Source organism: Centropristis striata, chromosome 3 (assembly GCF_030273125.1).
Source record: "Centropristis striata isolate RG_2023a ecotype Rhode Island chromosome 3, C.striata_1.0, whole genome shotgun sequence".
Classification (NCBI taxonomy): domain Eukaryota; kingdom Metazoa; phylum Chordata; class Actinopteri; order Perciformes; family Serranidae; genus Centropristis; species Centropristis striata.
In genome coordinates, this window is record NC_081519.1 from 29,572,435 (window position 1) to 29,592,697 (window position 20,263).

The 20,263-nt window shown below is 37.9% G+C and overlaps 1 protein-coding gene across 4 annotated transcripts in view; it reads left to right on the top strand.

Moving 5' to 3' along the window:
* epha8 (eph receptor A8) overlaps positions 1-20,263 on the top strand; it is a 188,916-nt gene that overhangs the window by 138,569 nt on the left and 30,084 nt on the right. For all 4 annotated transcript variants that reach the window (XM_059329522.1, XM_059329523.1, XM_059329524.1 and 1 more), the window contains exons 7-9: positions 8,372-8,527; positions 9,815-10,234; positions 16,906-17,030. In XM_059329522.1, the coding sequence (XP_059185505.1) occupies positions 8,372-8,527; positions 9,815-10,234; positions 16,906-17,030 (701 nt within the window). The remainder of the gene's footprint in view (positions 1-8,371; positions 8,528-9,814; positions 10,235-16,905; positions 17,031-20,263) is intronic.

A 20,263-nucleotide genomic window follows, 5' to 3' on the forward strand; every position in this document is an offset into this window, starting at 1 on the left:
ATGTGGTACTGTAGATAGACGGGATAGTCAATATAATCTATCATTCAAAAAGGGGCTCAGATATTTAAAAATAATCTGATCAAACCTACAGTGGGTTTTATTTTATTTTTTTAAATTCAATGAACCATCACCTTCCTCCTTATAAGGAGTTAGTTGAGAGTTACCAGATCTGGATGGAAATGCAGATGTGGAAGTCACTCAAATACAATCACTTAACACAGCCCAAGGAAAATCTATGGAAATGTGTTTGTACTGTTTGTACAAACTGGTGGTGGAATGTAACTAAGTACATTTATTCAAGGACTGTACATTGGTTTAATGTACTTGTACTTCACTTGAATATTTCAATTTTATGTAACTTTATATTTCTACTTCATTACATTTTAGAGGCAACTATTATACTTTTTACTCCATTAAATTTAGTTGCCATTTAAAATGCCAAATTTAAAAATGACTAAGCTTTTTGATGCTCTTCCACACCCAAGAAATCCACAGAGACCAGCCGGTAAACTTGGAATATTTACTCAGAAAAATGGTCAAAAAACTATACGGCTCCACTCCCTGCTTGTCCTGACAGACCACAAATCACTACCAAATAACCGTTACCATCACTTGTGAGAGTGACACATTAAAGGTACAGTCTTCACAAAACAAAAGTATATCTATCCAAGGGGCTCAGACATGTAAAAATAATCTGATCAAACCTACAGTGGGTTTTAATTTTTTTTAAATTCAATGAACCAATGAGAAAGCACCTTCCTCCTTATAAGGAGTTAGTTGAGAGTTACCAGATCTATAGAAATGCAGATGTGGCAATCACTCAGGCCTCCCTGCTCTCCACCAGTCACTCAAATATAATCACTTAACACAGCCCAAGGAAAATTTATAGAAAATGTGTTTGTACTGTTTGTACAAACCGGTAGTGGAATGTAACTAAGTACATCTACATCAAATTTACATACTAAGTACATTTTTCAAGTACTGTACTTAAGGGTGGGGAGAGTGGTACTGCCTCAAGCGAAGGAGCTCAAGTATCTCAGGGTCTTTTCCATGAGTGAGGGTAGAACGGAGCATGAGATGGACAGGCGGTTTGGTGCGGTCAGCAGTGATGCAGGCGTTGTACCAGACCGTCGTGGTGAAGAAGGAGCTGAGCCTGAAGGCAAAGCTCTCGATTTACCGGTCCATCTACATTCCAACCCTCACCTATGGTCATGAGCTTTGGGTTTGACCGAAAGAACAAGATCATGGATACAAGCGTCTGAAATGAGTTTCCTCCGTAGGGTGGCTGGGCTCAGCCTTAGAGATAGGGTGAGGAGCTCAGACATCCAGAGGGAGCTCGGAGTAAAGCCGCTGCTCCTTCTCCTCTAAAGGAGTCAGCTGAGGTGGTTTGGGCATCTGGTAAGGATCCTCCCGGGCACCTCCCGTTAGAGGAGTTCCTGGTCCAACTGGTAGGAGGCCCCGGGGAAGACCCAGAACACGGTGGAGGGATTATATCTCTCTCCTGGCCTGGGAACGCATTGGGGTCCCCCAGGAGGAGCTGGACGTTGTGGCTGGGGAGAGGGGCACCTGGAATGCCCTGCTTAGCCTGCTGCCCTCGCGACCCGGCCCCGGATAATCGGACGAGAATGGATGGTTGGACGGCTGTACTTAAGTACAGTTTTAATGTACTTGAATTTCACTTGAGTATTTCCATTTTCTGTAACTTTATATTTCAACTTCACTACATTTTAGAGGAAACTATTATACATTTTACTTCACTGAATTAGCTGCCATTTGAAATGCCAAATTTAAAAATAATTAAGCTTTTTTTATGACTTTAACCACAACAGTATTGTAGGTGAAGCCTCAGTTTGACACTCTTACCACTCTTCCCCGTGTCCACATCCAAGAAATCCACAGAGACCAGCCGGTAAACTTGAAATATTTACTCAGAAAAATGCTGGAAAAATGCAAAATATAAAATGTCACAAAATGAAATACAAATCGCATCCTATACGCAAAATTAGAAAGTAGTGGAGAGAGATAGAGAGGAGAGATACAGAGAGAGGTCAAAAAACTATACGGCTCCACTCCACACACAAATCACATTACCTACCAAATTATCAATACCAAACACTCGCTAGAGTGAAACATTAAAGGTACAGTCTTCAGAAAACAAAAATACATCTATCCACATATATTACAAATATCAAAACATGTACACATTGTAAATGTTATTATTCTTATTTCTTATGAACTTCAATTATTCTGTTAACAACAAAAACTGCATTTAGGCTCCTACAAGTATATTAAGTAGTTAAAATGAGCCCTACCTTGACAACAGTAAAACACTGCTGACATAAATGTATCAACAAATAAAAATACAATAATAATGTATATAAGAATCTTAGTGGGTCCATTCTGCATAATGCATACAATTTACTTTTGTACTTTAAGTACATTTTGTTGCTGATACTTTTGTACTTTTACTTCAGTAAGTTTGGAATGCAGGACTTTTACATGTAGTGGAGTAATTCTGCTATGTGGTATTAGTACTTTTACTGAAGTGAAGGATTTGAATACTGGTGCAAACTGTGTATTTCATGTTCAGGAGTCACTCTTGAAACTGGATGACCAGAATTTATGTAACCTGAAAGAACAAACTAAACTTAGAATATGTGCAACTGGAACTGATAAAATTGACAAGGCTTGCATTCAAAGGATAATACCCATATTTGTCAATCTAATAACATAGCCTTAGAACGTATAGCAGTGGGAGGAGTGGGACTCATTTTCAGCCCAGGGGTTTCCTGCCTCAGACCAACACACTTCAGATCACAGCCTATTATAGTGGAGATATATAATTATAGCTTTACTATGCAAGTCTGCTATACTGCACTATTCTCTACAGCCTTGTTATGTTGTGTATGTTTCAAGAACATCTTTTTCAATTGAGTGCAAATAATTGTAGCTTCACAACACATTGCTGAGTTTGGCACATTTGGCCGTGTCGGATTATATACCTTTTTATGGCCTCTTCAGCTCGCCCTTATTTCTTTCTACTCTCCATCTTATCGTTTTAATCTACTTAGAAGCTATTTCTCTTTTCTTCCCTCTCGCATTTTTTACCAAATGTTTTTCTCAGCTGAAGATTCCATACTGAAAATAGCTGGGAGCGCTTTGGACTCATTTTTTCAGATGCTCCACAGAAATTAAAATGTTGGCACAAGGTAGCTCTTGCTCTGGTCCATGCTATGAATGAAGGGAAGGCCAAGGGAAGGAGAAAGGAGCAACCTGCCAATCTGTTCAGGAGATTTTGTGGGTGAGGAAGTGTTTGTTAACACAAGGCTTTTATTTTGATATATATGCAGGACTGTGTTGTGGAAAATGCAATAAATTGCACTGCTCCATAAACTAGTCGAGTAACGGCTTTTACTTTTGAAATACAACTGTAGAAATTAAATGATTAGACTCTGTTGTGATGGCAGGCAGCTGATACGAAATGAAACTTTAATTTCTTTACATTTTTCATTTGTCATTGGTGTAGGCTCAAAGCGATCTGTATTCTTTATTGAAAAAATTCAGATCATAGTTTACAAAAGTCTACGGTCCAGTGTAACCTCTTAATTTTGCCAACTTCAAGTCTAGTTTTGAGTTTCCCCAACTAGGATAGCTTTCGATTCAAATCTCTTGAGACATTTTTTCTCTGTTCAGCCTCATTTTCACTTGTGTCTTCGCTGCATTCTAACAAAAACATATTTATAAATCCTCATTATGACCAATTTGTAATGTTGGTATCTAGACCCAGTTTTAGGCTGTTTTTTCTTTCTTGTAAGGCTCAAAATAAGGTTTGTGGCTCCATTCTGAAATTCTTTCTTTTTATTTAGCCAACAATGGCTCTTTTTTTAGTAAAGGTTGCCCACCCCTGGTGTAGACACTGCTATGTTACAAGCTCCCAGACTGGTCTCTGCTCAGTAGTGTCAATATAAGGCGTTTGCAACAAAGTATGACTCACATTTATGTTTTAGACTGTCCACTGCCACCATCTTGTGGACATAGTACAAATGATCTACGGCGATGCAGAGTTAAAATGGCGGATATCACACTCCAGGTAGGAGGTGGGGATAGCCTGGCTAACACCAGACTAATCACAAATGAGATTAGTCTGGAAACCAGCCGTTCATTTCTCCGTAAAGGAGGTGTGGTTTACGATCCTCCAGAACCATTTATTGGGCGCTACAAATGTCTATCAAAAGCGTCTGTAGGTAGCTCTTAGCCAATCAGATCAGTTATACCAGATGATGTATGTAGAGCGACAGAAATTGATGTTTGTTGTGTGTGTGTCTGTGAGAAAGTGTTGCTTGCTGCTTTGCTTCTCCAGTTCTCACTTTCTGCAAGATTATTTATTTTCACGCCTTATTCCCCCTCATGTCATTCAGCCACACACATCCACTGATCTCTGGTCTCTGGGGGCTCCGCTGTCCCCCGGCTCGTAGTGAGATCACCGGCGTTAAGGTAGCGGGGCTAATCGCGGCGCTAGTTGCCATGTTGGATCCGTAAGAAAACTACAAGCTTCCGTCTGCCGAGTAGGACGCGTCATCGTCTTGCCGTCCCTCCCCGTTCTGTGATTGGATCCCTAAAAAAGGAGCTTTATTTCTTTCTGTTGTACTGCTGACAGCAATACTGACCCTGTCATCATGGGATTATACTGCATGGTAACTTACATACACCTACTGTATTTGCCAGTGATGTCACAGCACAAAAAACGAATCACAGTCTGACTGCACAGTCAACTTTATCGCCATGGACTGCTGTGTAAAGTTCTAAAACATTGTTTTAGTTCAAATGTGCCAGTTCCTCCAATTTTGTAGTCAACCTGGTGTTTGTAACTAAAATCCAGACATCCCTTTTGTGCAGGGTTTATTGGTGAACTTTGCAAGGAAACTGATGTGGTACAGCAAATCCTTTTCTGCAAGGCAAGCTGCTCCACCTCACCTTAAACCTACAGACTGCCTGCTCCAGCTCACAGTTTATGATCCACCTCTGCACTGCAAAGTCCCTCATATATTGTTGGTTTAAAAACGCTGTGTGTGTGTGTGTGTGTGTGTGTGTGTGTGTGTGTGAGATACCATCAATCTACAGCATGTTTCTTCATTGTTATAGATCATTTATTCATCTTAGGGTTTTCAGCATTTTCAGCCATTAATTGTCCTTAGTTTCTCACAGAAATCTGATATTGCTGTTTTGTAAAATCACTGTTGTTCACTCTTAAACCTCTGAAGTCCACAAGATTTTGGTTCAAATTTGTTAGCTTCCTATGCATTGATTTCTGTCTCTGTTTAGCATTTTTTAGTCCGTCCTTACATCACATGCATGGCTCCTTTTTCTCAACACAAGTTTGGCTATCAGTCAGATTTTTCTTTTTTTTTAAATTACAAGTATAAAGCTGCCAGGAACCCAAAATACAAACAAAGGACATAGGTTTCTTTGGAAATGTACCAATTTTTTTCACTATTTATACACACAAAAACAGCAGGAAAATAATGAAATAAATAAATAACTATAAAAACGCCAACAACATGTCTATTTGCATGTAAATTAAAAATAGCAATAGTTTAGTACAAAGAAAATTCAAATTTTAAAAATGGTCTAGAAACATAAATAGCACACTGTAAAACGCCCCTACGTTTGCACTTTCAACTGGCTTTCTCAGCTTGCCTACATATGATATATGAATAAAGTTATCACTTTTTAATAAAACATGCTCAGTGTATTTTCAAGAAATAGATGGACTCCAGAGGGTTAATGAAAGGACATAATTGTTAACAGAAAGGACAGTCAGGGAGAAACAGGCATCTTCACAAGGGGCACTGACAACCATAAGAAATCATGGCGCATTAAATGGTGAATCATAAGTGATGCGTATTGAATTCTGAATTCAAGAGGCCCTGTTGTGCATGCCCTACTGTATAAATATACATTTTTTTACTCTTGTTTGTGGATAATGACAAACTTCAACCTTTTTGTGAGGTCATATCACCAACTAATATGTTTTTGGAAGTCTTACATTATTAATATCACGCTTAGAGATATTCAGCTGGCCTTTTCTGTCCATGTTAGATAGTAAAGGTGGTAAACTGTCCCTTGTCTTTATGCAAACCAAAAAAAAATCAACTATAGCATTTTATAAGTAATCACGTAGTCACCGTGACGTCACCCATTGGTTTGTCGCCCGTTTGAGGCATCGAGTTCAGCGTTACACTCGTCGCCATCTTGTCTCTGATACGGGGAGCAGACCATATCTGGACTGTGGAGGAGTGAGAGGGATCTGATCACTGACTACAGCCTCTCTACACCTCAACCTGACTGAGAGAAGTCACTGCTAATTCATGTTATCATTAACTGGAGCATTAACTGGGATGTTAGTTTTGGCTAGCAAAAAACAAATACAAAATGTTTGTTACTGACCTCAGAAAACTGAACAGTGACTTCTTGGAGTGTCTGTTAGTCCAACCAAACGCTGAACAAGACATTTTTACTGAACAAAACGTTCAAATAAACTGTCATTAAGTGAAAATACAGTGAAAGGGTCAAAGTTGAGATGAATTACCAAATCGGTAAACGTCCTTTTTTATTTCTATATAATGTTATATATAACTTTATTGACACGTTGCCATGGATACGCATTGCTCTGCTTCTCTCCTGATGACGGCTCGCCTTGTTAGTGACCTGTCAATCAAAGGTAGCCACGCCCCAAATCATATGATTCTTTATCTTCTATTTTCTTCTAAATGGGGCCATTATTTGAACTATAAACATGAAATTGTCTTGAAGAAGATTTTTTACTCGCGATTGAGACCATAGTGTTGTTTTTTGCAGCCAAACTTAGCACCCCCTGCTGGACTTTTCAGTAGAATGCAGCTTAAGGCACTTCCTGGTTTGCTCCCTGCTCAGACCCAGAGGTTGCTGCCTGGTTTGCATCCAGGACTGGATCACCCTGTCTTCACTTTTTGCCCACAGCATCTTATAATAAAAAGCTGTAATTAATGTTTGCTATATTCATTTTCATTTTTGAGGCCAAGAATGCAGTGTTCTTTTCCAACCACATTGTTTTTCTCTCTTTTCCATTTTCATTTTCATTTCTTTTTCAATATTATATGTCTGTCAGATCTTAATGATGCATAATGTCAGGGTGACTTCCCACTGCCACACTGCCACTGATAAACAGACATGTGGTGGAGTTTGCAGGTGTGAAGCCAGCGAGGGAGCATGTGGATACAGTAGCAACTTCAATTTCAGAGATAATGTGAACCTTCACACATCTACAGTTTAAATAGTCAAATATGTTATGAAAAAATGCTTGATGAGGGTAATAACTACAATGAACAATTAGGTGAAACTAAAACGCTAAGCCCTTCAAATTAAACTGCATTATACAGGATATCATTAAAAATCTAATCACATGGTTGAATTGCACATCCAGTGTGTGTGTGTGTGTGTGTGTGTGTGTGCAGCCAGGGCGAACATTTGCATGTGTACTTTTGAGGTACAAGCATGGGAAGGTTTCATATTCCTTTTCAAATGCGTCTAAAAATGTCTCAGTCATTAATCCAGAATACATTTCAACTATTCGCTTTGTTATAATTTCACTCATGTTGGTTATCCAATTTCATGGTTCTTTCTGCACCTTTGAAGTCTAAGCACCTAAAATGGCCCTTTGTAAACTTAACATGGAGAGGTTAGAACAACACTGCATCTGTAAACTAACACTCAGCATTCTGGGGGAACATAAATTACTCTGTGAAGAAGAGCAAACAGGAGCATGCGGGTGTCTGCTGCTGCTTTCTGAGTGTGTGCGAGGTTTACCCCTGCCCCATTTACCATAGCAGAAGCCTATTAACTGCCTGGAAAGAGAATATATTTATCAGAGCCCCCTCCATTATTAATCAGTGCAGAGTTAAAAGTGAATATGTATCAGAGGAGCTGAATAAGGTTGAAACACGGTCTGGATTTTGAGGGTCTCACTGGGAGTATCAACAGTGCAGAGCCTTTTCAGCCCAAATCTGAGCAGAAAGAAGTATGGCTTTCATCTCCCCTGCTCCGCGGTCTCCACGGTTACAAGGCCGGTAATTATACATAGATTTAGTGGTGGGGGGCGGGGGGGTTATGTCCTAAAATGAATGCTTAGGAGGAGATGACACAGTTTTGAAAAAGTTGAAGCAGCGTTGATATGCACAGCTTGCTATAGGAGAGTGATTCATGCCTTTCTGGTTGTACTCTCTCAATTTTATCATGGTCTGAGTGATTACGGGAGTGCAGAGCCCTTTCCCTGCAAGCTCTCTATTTACTCTATTTATTCTCTCTCTCTCTCTCTCTCTCTCTCTCTCTGCAGCCTGTGAGGTGGGTTTCTATAAGCCGGTGGCGGGCGATGGCCTGTGTGGTAAATGTCCTCAACACAGCCACTCAGAGACCAGAGCCGCCCTCTCCTGCCCCTGTGACTCCAACTACTATCGGGCAGCAGATGACCCACCAGCAGCTCCATGCTCCCGTAAGCACAAACACACGCTACACAAGCTCACCTAATCCCACAGGCAAGAAAAAATCCATGTAGTGCAAAGAGATAGGCACACTTGCACACATCCACAGCATACAGCAGATGGTGATTCTCATGAAGCCAGTCTAAGTTCTGTCTGTGAAGAGTATAAGGACATACTTTATTAAACTAAATATATTTCACTTTTATATGAGTGAACAATATAGCCATCATGAGGCACAAGTCATTGTTTTGTGTTAAAATAATATTTTCTATATTTTTAAACATATTTTTGAATCACAAATTCATTACTGTAGTGCATCCAGATACAAATGTCATGGTTTCCTCACACTTATATACAATAAATACTCAATAAACTTTATAAAAATTAATATATATTTGTTTAAAAATGTATAATTTAACAGAATATAATCAAACATAATGGTTTTTAACAATGTATAAAGAACAATAGCCCTCATTTATAAATGGTAAACAGATTTAAACAGTTTATTAATGTTTAATCATCATTTATAAACCATATATAGGCCATTTAGAATGTAAATACACAATTTATTAATGTGTATTAGCCAACTGCATGATTTATAAATGATAAATACATGGTATATTAATGTAAGTTTATAGTTACTATAAACAAACCATTAACAAACAATTCAATTATAATTAATAGTTTATTTATACCTTATGAGTTTATTCAAGCATCTCATACGCAAGCAGTTATGAAAAAGTTTCTTTATTAACATTAACATTTTGGCTCATAATTAGTCATTATTAAGTAGTTATTAATGCCTTATTCTGCATGGCCTTATTATACAACCAAAGACATTAACTAAGAGTTTGCCCTCAATAACCTCAGAATTATTGCTTATTAGTAGTAAGTAAGGAAGGTTTTTTTATATGAGTTATGATCTTAATAAGCTTTACTTCATATGGACTTTATAAGTCTCTTTAACTTTATATGTAATATTGAATGAACTCATAAGGTTTATGTAAAAGTACACGTAAACTTTAAGTAAATCTACACATTAAGTTTACGTAGAAATTTGCATTAACATTATTTAATTTATCTTTATTACTTTTAAATGAAAGAAAAACATTGCATTTAATTTGACCTTTTACATTCAACGTATGTTACAAAATTACATGGAAAATTTACATGTAATTAAGTTACATAAAGTCCACGTTTTTGGCTTAATTATTTTTTTGAGTGTTGGCCTCAGAAATCCAATTGACTTTTTTAGACAGTGATCAAATAAATCAAATCTCTGTCTTTCTTTCCTCCAGGCCCTCCATCTGCTCCTGTGAACGTCATCTCCTCGGTCAACGGGACATCTGTGAATTTAGAGTGGGATCGCCCTCTGGATACAGGAGGTCGCAGCGACCTGAAGTACAGTGTGTTGTGTCAGAAATGCTCAGGGGAAGGAGGGCCCTGTGAGGACTGTGCATCCTCCCCGGGAGGCACTGGTGGAGGCAAGGCAGGCGGAGGTGCCAGTATCGGGGTCGGAGGGATGGTGGAGCGTACGGGCACTGCGGCAGTTCGGTTTGTGCCCCGTCAGAATGGGTTGACGGAGCCCTGGGTGACGGTGCTCAATCTGGTGGCTCACACCAACTACTCCTTCCGTCTCCTCGCCATGAATGCAGTGACACACCTGAGCAACGAGCCGTCAACTTATGCCTTGGTCAACATCACAACGAACCAGGCAGGTAGGGTTCAGAACAACGACAGACAATTTATCATCCTGAAGGCTTTGGTGCATGCACTGTAAAAAAAAAAAATGTTTTTACGGTAAAAAAAAACGGCAGCTGTGGTTGCCAGAAGTTAACTGTAATAAATACGATAGAATTTTTTCCAATATTACACTGTTGATTTCCTGTTTAAGACATCCATTTTATTCCATATTTTACCGTATTTCCATCAAAAGAAACGCTGTTCTTCCATATAATTGACAAGAAAATACTTTATAAATGGTGCATAAATTAAAGATTTTACCATTAAATATTACAGTATTTAAGTATATAAGATATGGTGTTTAGTACATGTAACAGTGAGAAAAAAAGTATTTTTACAAAAAATAGATGCAAAAATTACAGTGATGGCTTGCATATATATTACGGTATATTTTTGTTACAAACACGGTGGCAGTGTATTTTACAGTGGAGTAATTTTTTTTAATTTTTTTTAAACTGTAAAAAAATTAGTTATTTTGTGTCTTTTTTTAAAATTCATTTCATATCCTTTTTTGGTAATTTTGTGACTTTTGTTCCAAACACAGTGCCAGTGTATTTTACAGTGATGTAATTTATTAAAAAAAAAAAAAAAACTGTAAAAAAAAAAAATATCAACAGTTGTGCATGTATATTTTATTATGACTACATTCCTTACGATCAAAAACTGGAAAATTTTACTAAACGTCAACCAAGTGAAACAACAAAAACATAGTTTAAGTTTAAGACTAAACGCCAGATGTACAGTTGTCTGGCAGCCTTTTGCTCGGTCACTGTCCTATTTTGCTTCGCAGCTTCCTCCTTCCTTCCATTCTTCTAATTACAAATGAGCGTAGCACCAAAAATGATTTTGAAGCTGTTAATTTAAGCTAAAATATTAACATAATGTTGCTTTCACAAACTATAACTTGTGAACCATGTAGTGGAAATTACTACCTCAAATTGAGTGAGAAAGTGAATCAAAGATCAAGTCGAAGTTCCTTTTAGTTTTCTTTACTATCAGACATCAGAATACACTGCCTAGGTACAGCGGAGGAGAACTTTGTCCAATCTCAAAGCTTCTGAAAAAAGGGTCCTTCTCTAATAAAGAAAAAGCCGAGAGACTTCAGGCTTGGTCATTTAATACAATTCAAGGTAACATCCCACACCCCATTTATAGGGCACGTTTTTACAGGAACGCGCCTTAACCTTAAAAGGAATTCAACTCATACTGTTTATATTTCTGCTTCCACAGCCTCTAATATCTGACAAATCCCTGATCCTACAGTACGTTATTCTGGTTTAAACCGGTTGTTACAGTTCTGTTCTGAACAAAAGGTCAGACGGGGGCCCTTCAGTAAAGCAGAAGACTTACATTAAAAGTAACATAAAATATGCTTCAACCATAATGTGTATTCACTGTCCTGGGTTTTGCTTTTGTTTCCACTGTTCCTGGAAATACAGCCGCAGCAGCCCAGCTGTTTTCAGATAAAAAGCGCTAAGAACCAACCGTACACAGCCTGCCCTGCTCAAAACAGCAGGTGAACACAATAAGAGACTAGCTGGTGAACATAGTGGAGCATTTAGCAGCTATAAAGCAGATATTTCCCTCAGGAATCGGGAGAGACCACAAACAAACAGAGAGTGAATAAAAAGCTCAGACATGATTGCTGTGCATCCTGCTGTTTGTTCTCCCTCAGATTTTTTGGCATCACACACCCCTGTCTTCTGATTCAGGGGAGCATCAAACAGCGAGCTTGTCTGAGGGTTTGCTGCAGAGAAAGAACAGGAGCGGCAGCTGCCGGCGCATCCTTCACGGCAGCTGACCTGTCTCAAGAGTCAGCAGGTTGGGAACTGATCTGTTGCCGGTCTCGTTCACTGCTCCAATCTGTCGACCTCCCACTGCGGGTGGAGCCCTTCCATTAATTTAATGATACTCACGTTCAAAAGTCATTACGTGTGAACATGAAAGAAAGTCATTACCCGGTCCACTTATTCCCTTCTTGTCTGTCCCACAACTGCATTCGCCTACTAAACAGCACATAAGAATGACAAGGCCCCTGGGTGATGGATATCTGAAGCAGTGTCACCTTTAATGACACGGATAAAATTTTACAAGCACATCAGAAACACTAGGCAGAACATAGCACCAAAGTCTTACGGGATCTTAAAAGTTCAGGTTATGGGTAAGGTTATAATTGTTTTGGATTTTTCATCAGTTTTAGTTTGAATTTCGTTGTCGTTTTTTGTTTTCAAATTCAGTTAGTTTTAGTTTTTAGAGTAGTTTGCTAGTTTTAATTCGTTTTTATTCTTTGGAAAAGGCTTAGTTTTTGTTTAGTTTTTGTTAGTTTTAGTTTTTTTGTAATGGGGTATTTGTTGGGTGCGAGATTCAATAAGGTCAGAATAAATGTTGCCTTTATTTCCTTTGTCTGATCCATCTCAGCCCCAATAAGTTTATTAAGTCATAAAACCAGATAGATGAAATAGACTTCATATCAACCAAAAAGGTTTACGTATGAAAAAAGTTGACAAAGACGAAAACGACATTTTCACTATAATTTTAGTTAGTTTTGGTTAGTTTTGTAACCACAAAATACAGTTTCAGTTAGTTATCGGGTTTTATTTTTATTTCAGTTAACGAAAATGTTTTTTCAATTCTAGTTTTCATTATTTTGTTAGTTTTCGTTAACTGTAACCTTGGTTATGGGGCGCTCAGGTTTCAAGTGGTTGGTTGAAGAGGAAAAATGGCACAGGTTGTATAGGAAGAGATGTTTTCACTGTACTGTGAGTCCAGTATGGCTCAGATGGCTCAAGTTAATACAATGTAACTGTGGGTTCAAACCTGACCTCTAAATTATCCCCCTGAAAAAAAAAATGACACAAAAGCAAACTTTGAAAACTAAAATCTAAACTTTGCCCTTGGGCTCTGTTGCAGCCACATCATTTAAAGTGTGAATCCTGCCTTGGCCCTTCATCACACGTCTTTCTTTCTCCTCTTGCTGTCTCACTCCTACTGTCAAATTTAGCAAAAGTGCCAAAATAACAATCTTTGGGAGAAATATGCTGTCTCAACGACATTTTGTGCTGATAATGAAAAACAGATTGAGGCACACGCACTTTGTTTCCATAAGGACTAGTTGGAGTAGCTGCCATAGTCAGCAAACAGTGCTTGTGTCCAATTCTGATACTTTTACGCTCCATACTGACTCTAAAAAGGCAACAAACAACACCAACTTTATCTGCTTTCTAAAAAATGACGCAGTAATCAAGAGGAGAAAAAAACAAACCCTGTCATTGATTGGTTGATACATTGTAGTATATTTCATGTTAGCCTCCAAGTGGTATATTTTATGTTACTTTTAATGTAAGTCTTTTATTAAAGGGCCACAGTCTGACCTTTTGTTCAGAACAGAACTGTAACAGACGGTTTAAACCAGAATAATGAACTAGCATCTGGGAGTTGTCAGACATTAGAGGCTGTGGAATTTGAATATAAACAAGTATAGGTTTTATAGGTTAAAAAGTAGACTTAGCAGTGTGCTCACTCCTGGGTTACAAACAGAATTGTTTAAATATTCTTACACACTGACAGAAAAGCCAGAGAGAACACAAGCTGCATTGGACTCGAGGCCACCTTTTTCCAGCAGCCTTGAAATTGGCAAAGTTCAACTCCGCTGTAGCTAGGCAGTGTATTCTGATGTCTGATAATAAAGAAATCTAAAAGAAATTTCGACTTGATCTTTAATCCACTTTCTCACTCAGAGAGGTAGTAAATTTACACTATACTACAACATCTTGTTACCTGCACTTCTAACGTTCAACTTTTAAACATTGATAAAGTTGGTATTTTTCCAGAACAGTTTGTTCCCAGCAGGTAGAATACAATGAATATGAATTAAAGGATTGATTGATAGTTTGGGTTGATTTGGGGTTTTGCTGTTGAAAGAGCAAGTTTGTGTAGCCCCCTAATGTGGCCCACCATCAAAGGCACCACCCACAGTTCTTAAGTCACGTAGTGTCCACTAGAGCTCAGTGTACTATAGAAAAGATGGGAATTTATTGAGTCCAGCAAATAAAATTTGACAAGTCAAGTTGAACTGCCAAAAGATCACTGCGGTCACCCAAAGGTTTCTGAAGAGCCAAAATAAGTATCAGAATGGGTGACTCAGGTCTTGGCAGTGCCTGACTTCTCCTAACTCACAGCTTATCTAAAATGGCCAAAGAGGTGGTAAAGTGGTGAGCTGAGTGTAGGGCTAGCCACCCATGATGGCAAGTGGCCATTGGCAGGAGTGTAGCTTATGCCACTTATTTAACCCTCTGGGCTCTGAGCCTATTTTAGCCGTTTTTGAATACTTTTGATTTTGCCCTTCATGTACCACATAAAAAATGTTTACTAAACCCATATTTGGTATCCATTTTTTCTCCACCTATATGATCCGACAGTTATTTTCTCACTTTAACCTACTTTATCAACATATTGAGCCCAAAAATCATGAAATCCAAGTTGAAAAATTATACTATTTACTACAATAAAAACCACAAATATGCTCAATGAACTGTTTTGGAACTTGAAAATGTAAACATAGGATATAAATATGAACATATAAAAAGGGAAACATTTAAATATAATAAAACTATATACAAAAAAGTCGCATAAAAACATTTATATTTATTTTTCCTTGTTAGCTGCAACTCTTCAAAACAAACTATGTGCGAAATTACACAGAGAGCTACAGCAATGCTCAAATATATATATAAAATTAAAACTATCATATCTTTGGTTTTACATAACCTAGGAATGTCAATCAAAAATTGGGAGAAAGTTTTAAGTCTGTACTTTGGAGTGAAGTTGATAGCAGCGCTCCATGTGACCTAGTTTTTTTGTTAAACGTCACATGATCTGATCAGGACAGCACGATCATAGGCTAAAACGCATCATAGGTTAAAATGCTTTAAAATGGAACTTAGCCCCATATGTGACCTCAGCATTTCTTTCATTGCTCCACGATTTGGTTAACTGTTACCTTAGAAGCAGTGAGTTGCATCTTCAAATGTATTTTTACAATATTTTTTGTCCATCCAGATTATAAAATGCTTCCCCAGGCCAAAAGCAAGGTTTAAATCCAATCATTTCTCTGCTCTCCTTCTTCGTTGGAACGTACACTAAATCCCCTGCACCAGCCATGGCACCCATCTGACCATAAAGTATGAAGGACTGATATCAAAATCTTAGTTACTAGCTGACCTTTTGTGAGACTTCACTTTTTTTGCCAATTAACTCCTCTTTTCGTTTGGGACCCTCTCTATATCCAGGTGCTTTCTCACTGCTGTTGTCTATTTGATGTTCAAACCAAGATCAGAACAGAAGAAACTGTCCTGAGAAAAACCACAGCATTGACCATTTGTTCAAATGACTAAAACGATTATGTTTACCTGGCTGGTTATGAGTCTTGCTTCTTCAAAGTAGCATGATGTTTTTATAAGTGGGGGAGTTGCTGGGTCAACACACGCTGGACTTTTCATATCCCCATTTCGGCTGACGGATAATATTGTTTTCTTTTTTTAGCATTGTAGAACCTGATAATGTCATAAATTCCCGATAATGTAACAACCCCAATAATGTAATAAAAATCTGCACTTGAGTCCATTGAAAATGTAATCAAACCTGATAATGTAATAACTTCCCGATAATGTAATAAAGTGCATTTCCAATAATGTAATAGACTTTTTACAAATAATGTAATAAAGTATAACATTGATGGGAGGTTATTACATTATCAGGTTAGCCTTCATTTCCCAAGTCCTGATAATGTTATAATTCCCCAATATTGTAATAATTTAACAGCAGACCACCCATTACTTGGGTTCAAGTGGTGATACTGTGTAGGCAACTCTAGCTCAAGAGCTGTAGCGCCACCAACAGGTCAAAGTTGAATGTTTATTAACTTTTGGCCTGTTCATACGTTTTTCACAAACCAGGTATCACTGGAACCCTTGGGCCAATCCAAGCTCAATGCATCCTCAATGGGGGTTTTCGGCCGTATTGGATTTTTCAAAAACCTTTAAAAGGCCTCTCTTATCACAAATTTTGTCTAATCTTCTCCAAACTTGGCCCAGATTACCTTCAGACCATGACACACGAATGCATTCAACATCTTGGGGTGCACTTATATAGCGCTTTTATCCAAAGCGCTTTACACTACACACTATGGTCATTCACCCATTCACACACACACATTCATACTGTTGGCCGATCTTATGAATTGTGTTTGTGCCTGAGAGAACATTTTAAATATGAGAACAACTCCCAAATCACTTCAGCTACTTAAGAACAGATCTGTTCATACGAATAGTTCTTGCATGACTCATATTGTTTGTTGTTTTAAGGACTAGTGGGGACTAGAACCACATGACAGTCACATCTGTCTCAATGATCTGAATCCAGCAAAGAGTTTATAAAGTCTGCACAAACTGATGTAGCTACCAAGGCCACTTTACTAAACAATCAATTATTAATCATCCTGCTAGAATGTTTTTCATGAAATGCAGCAGGTTCCTGTGTAAACAGGACTTCACTGCAGGGTAATCTCATTACTTTATATTATGTGCAGGTCATTTAGGAATCACATGTTGAACTGACAAAGCAGTAATCTCTCCTGTTTCTTGTGCAGCCCCCTCTGAAGTGTTAGCCATTCGCCAGGAGAACACCAGTCAGAACAGCGTGACTCTGCTGTGGCATGAACCCGACCAGCCCAACGGAGTAATTCTGGAGTACGACATCAAATACTACGAGAAGGTACTCAACTACAAGAAACTGCTGCATCCGTGCAACTGAATAACTGCAGTTAACCCTCTGGAGTCTCCAAAAGCGCCATAGCATGGCTTCTTCATCACATCCAGATGTAAAAACAAAGCAGACCAAAAAAGACACAAAAAGACACAAAATGACTAAAAAAAAGACACAAAATGACCAAAAAAGACACAAAACGACCAAAAAAGACACAAAATGACCAAAAAAGACACAAAACGACACAAAAAAGACACAAAATGAGAAGACAGAATAACAAAAAAAACCCACAGAAAACACAAAATGACAAAAAAAGACTCAAAATGACCAAAAAAGACACAAAATAACTAAAAAAGACATAACAACAGACACAAAATGACCAAAAATGACACAAAAAAGACACAAATGACAAAAAAAGACAAACTGACAAAAAAGGAACAAAATAACTAAAAAAGACACAACAACAGACACAACATTACCAATAAATACACAAAAGACACAAATGACCAAAAAAGACACAAAATGAGAAGACAGAATAACAAAAAAACCCCACAGAAAACACAAAATGACAAAAAAAGACACAAAATGACCAAAAAAGACACTAAATAACAAAAAAAGACACAACAACAGACACAAAATTACCAATAAAGACAAAAAAATACACAAAAAGACACAAATGACCAAAGAAGACACAAAATGACTTACAAAGACACAAAAGACATGAAAAGGATTCAAAAATGGACAAAATAGCCCAAGACTCCATAGAGTTAAAAAAAGCACACATTCTGTAGTCTTTTGTTTTAGGTTTGTGTCAACATATTTGGCTTATCCTCCAAAACAGCTGACATTAGAATATTCAGACATTTTATGAGAGGAAAGAAAGTGACAGTATTTGTTTCTCCAATCGGTCAAGGAAATATTTGATTTCTGCAACTTTTTTCCCTCTACTGGATTACGGTGATCTGCTTTTCATGAATGCAACAAGTCAGAGCCTGAAGAAGTTGGACTTCCTTCATATCTGTGTACATTTATGTTTCCCCTTTGCCCCTTTATCATGGAACAATTTGCAAAATGAATTAAAATTGTCTGAGTCGATCACAATCTGTGAATTTAAATCGATTCTAAAGGATAAAGAAATAATTTCCCTTGGTTGCTCTGACTTCTCCTTATAAGTATCTTCTGAGGCTCCTTCACTGTTGTTGTGATGGCTGTATTTGTTTTTAACCCATAAGAAGCCATGGTGACACCTGTGTAACAAACACATCTTCCCATATTCAGCTTTATGCTTCACATTTACTCATTAAATCCCTAAACGACGTATACTCATCACCCTGGTGTGGTGGTCATGTGACTGTGACAAGAAGAGACTTCTCCAAAATATGGCTGTGACTGGAAACAGAAATGTGAAAAAGTAGCTCATTTCAAAAAGCTTATTTTTGTTACTAGGCTAAGTTTAAACCCATTTAACAATTCTAATCCGTTAATAGGGTGTCCTGTATTACATTTAACTTGTTCTGACCATATTCCCTGAACAAATTAAAGTCACAATTTTGATATATGTTATGGAGATGCAAACAAAAAGGCAAATGGTTATTTGTTTTTACTTATTATTGATTTATTCTTATTTTGTTACTTAAAAACAAATCTGAAAAATAATCTATTGTTAAACAGCACTAGTAATGTCATAATTTTGATACATGTTGTGGAGATGCAAAGAAAAAGCCAAATTTCTGTTTCTGTAAGCAGAAAATGTGTCTAGTTTTTTATTTTAAAATAAGAAATATCAGAAACATAAATACCACAATGTATCGTATATGTCACATCACCGACCTTTGACATTTAGGGGAAGAATTTAAAAAAAAAAAAACATCACAAATATGTTCTATGTGGTCCACTCTGTGGTATATCCTCCATAATTTTCCTTTAAGGATAACTGGGTCTGGGTTCTAATGGGTTAATGGTTTATGATAACTGCGTTTACATGTCGTAACTTGTCACTTTTTATGCTGCTTTCTTGGCCAGGTCTCTCTTGGAAAAGATTTTTTTTTTAATCTCAATGAGACTTTACTTGGTAAAATAAAGGATATATATATATATATACCTGAAGAACATAAGCTCATTGTCTTCAAAGGGCTGCGACTAAACTGAGCCAAGATATTGTGAATGCAGAGGAGTGGTTGGATAGACTCTGGATAACTTAATCCGAGAAAAAGACCCTGCTGGCAGCTCAGCTAATTGAAAGGAAATGGGGGTCGAGAGAGAGAGGCGAGAAGGAGGATGAGACGGTGTAGATTCCAACTTAGCGAAAGTGACAGTGACAGCAAGCGGCTGGCGGGCGCATAAGCCTTGTGACGAGCTAATTGCTGTTAGTGTGCGAATGTGTACATGCAATGGGTGTGTAGGTGAGCGGATGTATGTGTGTGTGATGATAGGAATCAGCTAATTGCAGAGGGAGCAGCCTGGAAACAGGCAGTCTCATAGCCAAACAAGCAGGATGGTGTGGGGAGGGATGAAGGATTAGCTTGTCTTTTGCGCTGGTGTCTTAATCTGGCCCCGCTCAGGGGGCGAGACGCCTGTGGGGGATTTCAAGTGGACAAGTCAGCAATGTGCTTTCTTAAGGTTTTTATACAACTGTACTAAACAACAATGAGTCACAGCGAGGGTGGCGGCTGCTGCAGCAGCACACTAGCTGAGGATGATAATGAAGACAAAAAAATGCTCTTATTTCTGCACCTAGCACTTCTTCATAATTAGGCTCTTATCCTTTCTAAGGACACATGAATGATTCACATATTCTGCTGTTTGGATGCACCTTGCACCTCTTATTATTGTTGAACTTATTTTACCCCCACACTTACAAAGTATCTCTGAATGAAGTTTGCAAAGATGCTGCTGCAGGCAGATGAAAACAAGGTGAGGATAGTAATGATGATGATGAACTTTATAGTTAATGTGGACTTCCGAAGAATATATTCGTTCAAAACAATAAATGCAGCCTCTTTTTAATGAATATGTACATAAAAACAAAACTTTGCCTGGCAGATAGGCGTAATATGCTTGAGAATTTACATTTGAACAAATGATGCATCATAAATGAATTATGTGAAAACACTCATCAAACTACCTGTCATTTTTCTGGCTGATATAGCACATCAAAAGATGTCTGAGGTAATTACCTGTCAGTTATATTTGATTGGCAGACAAGGTTGTATTCATTGATGTTACGGCATACAGCTTAGAAA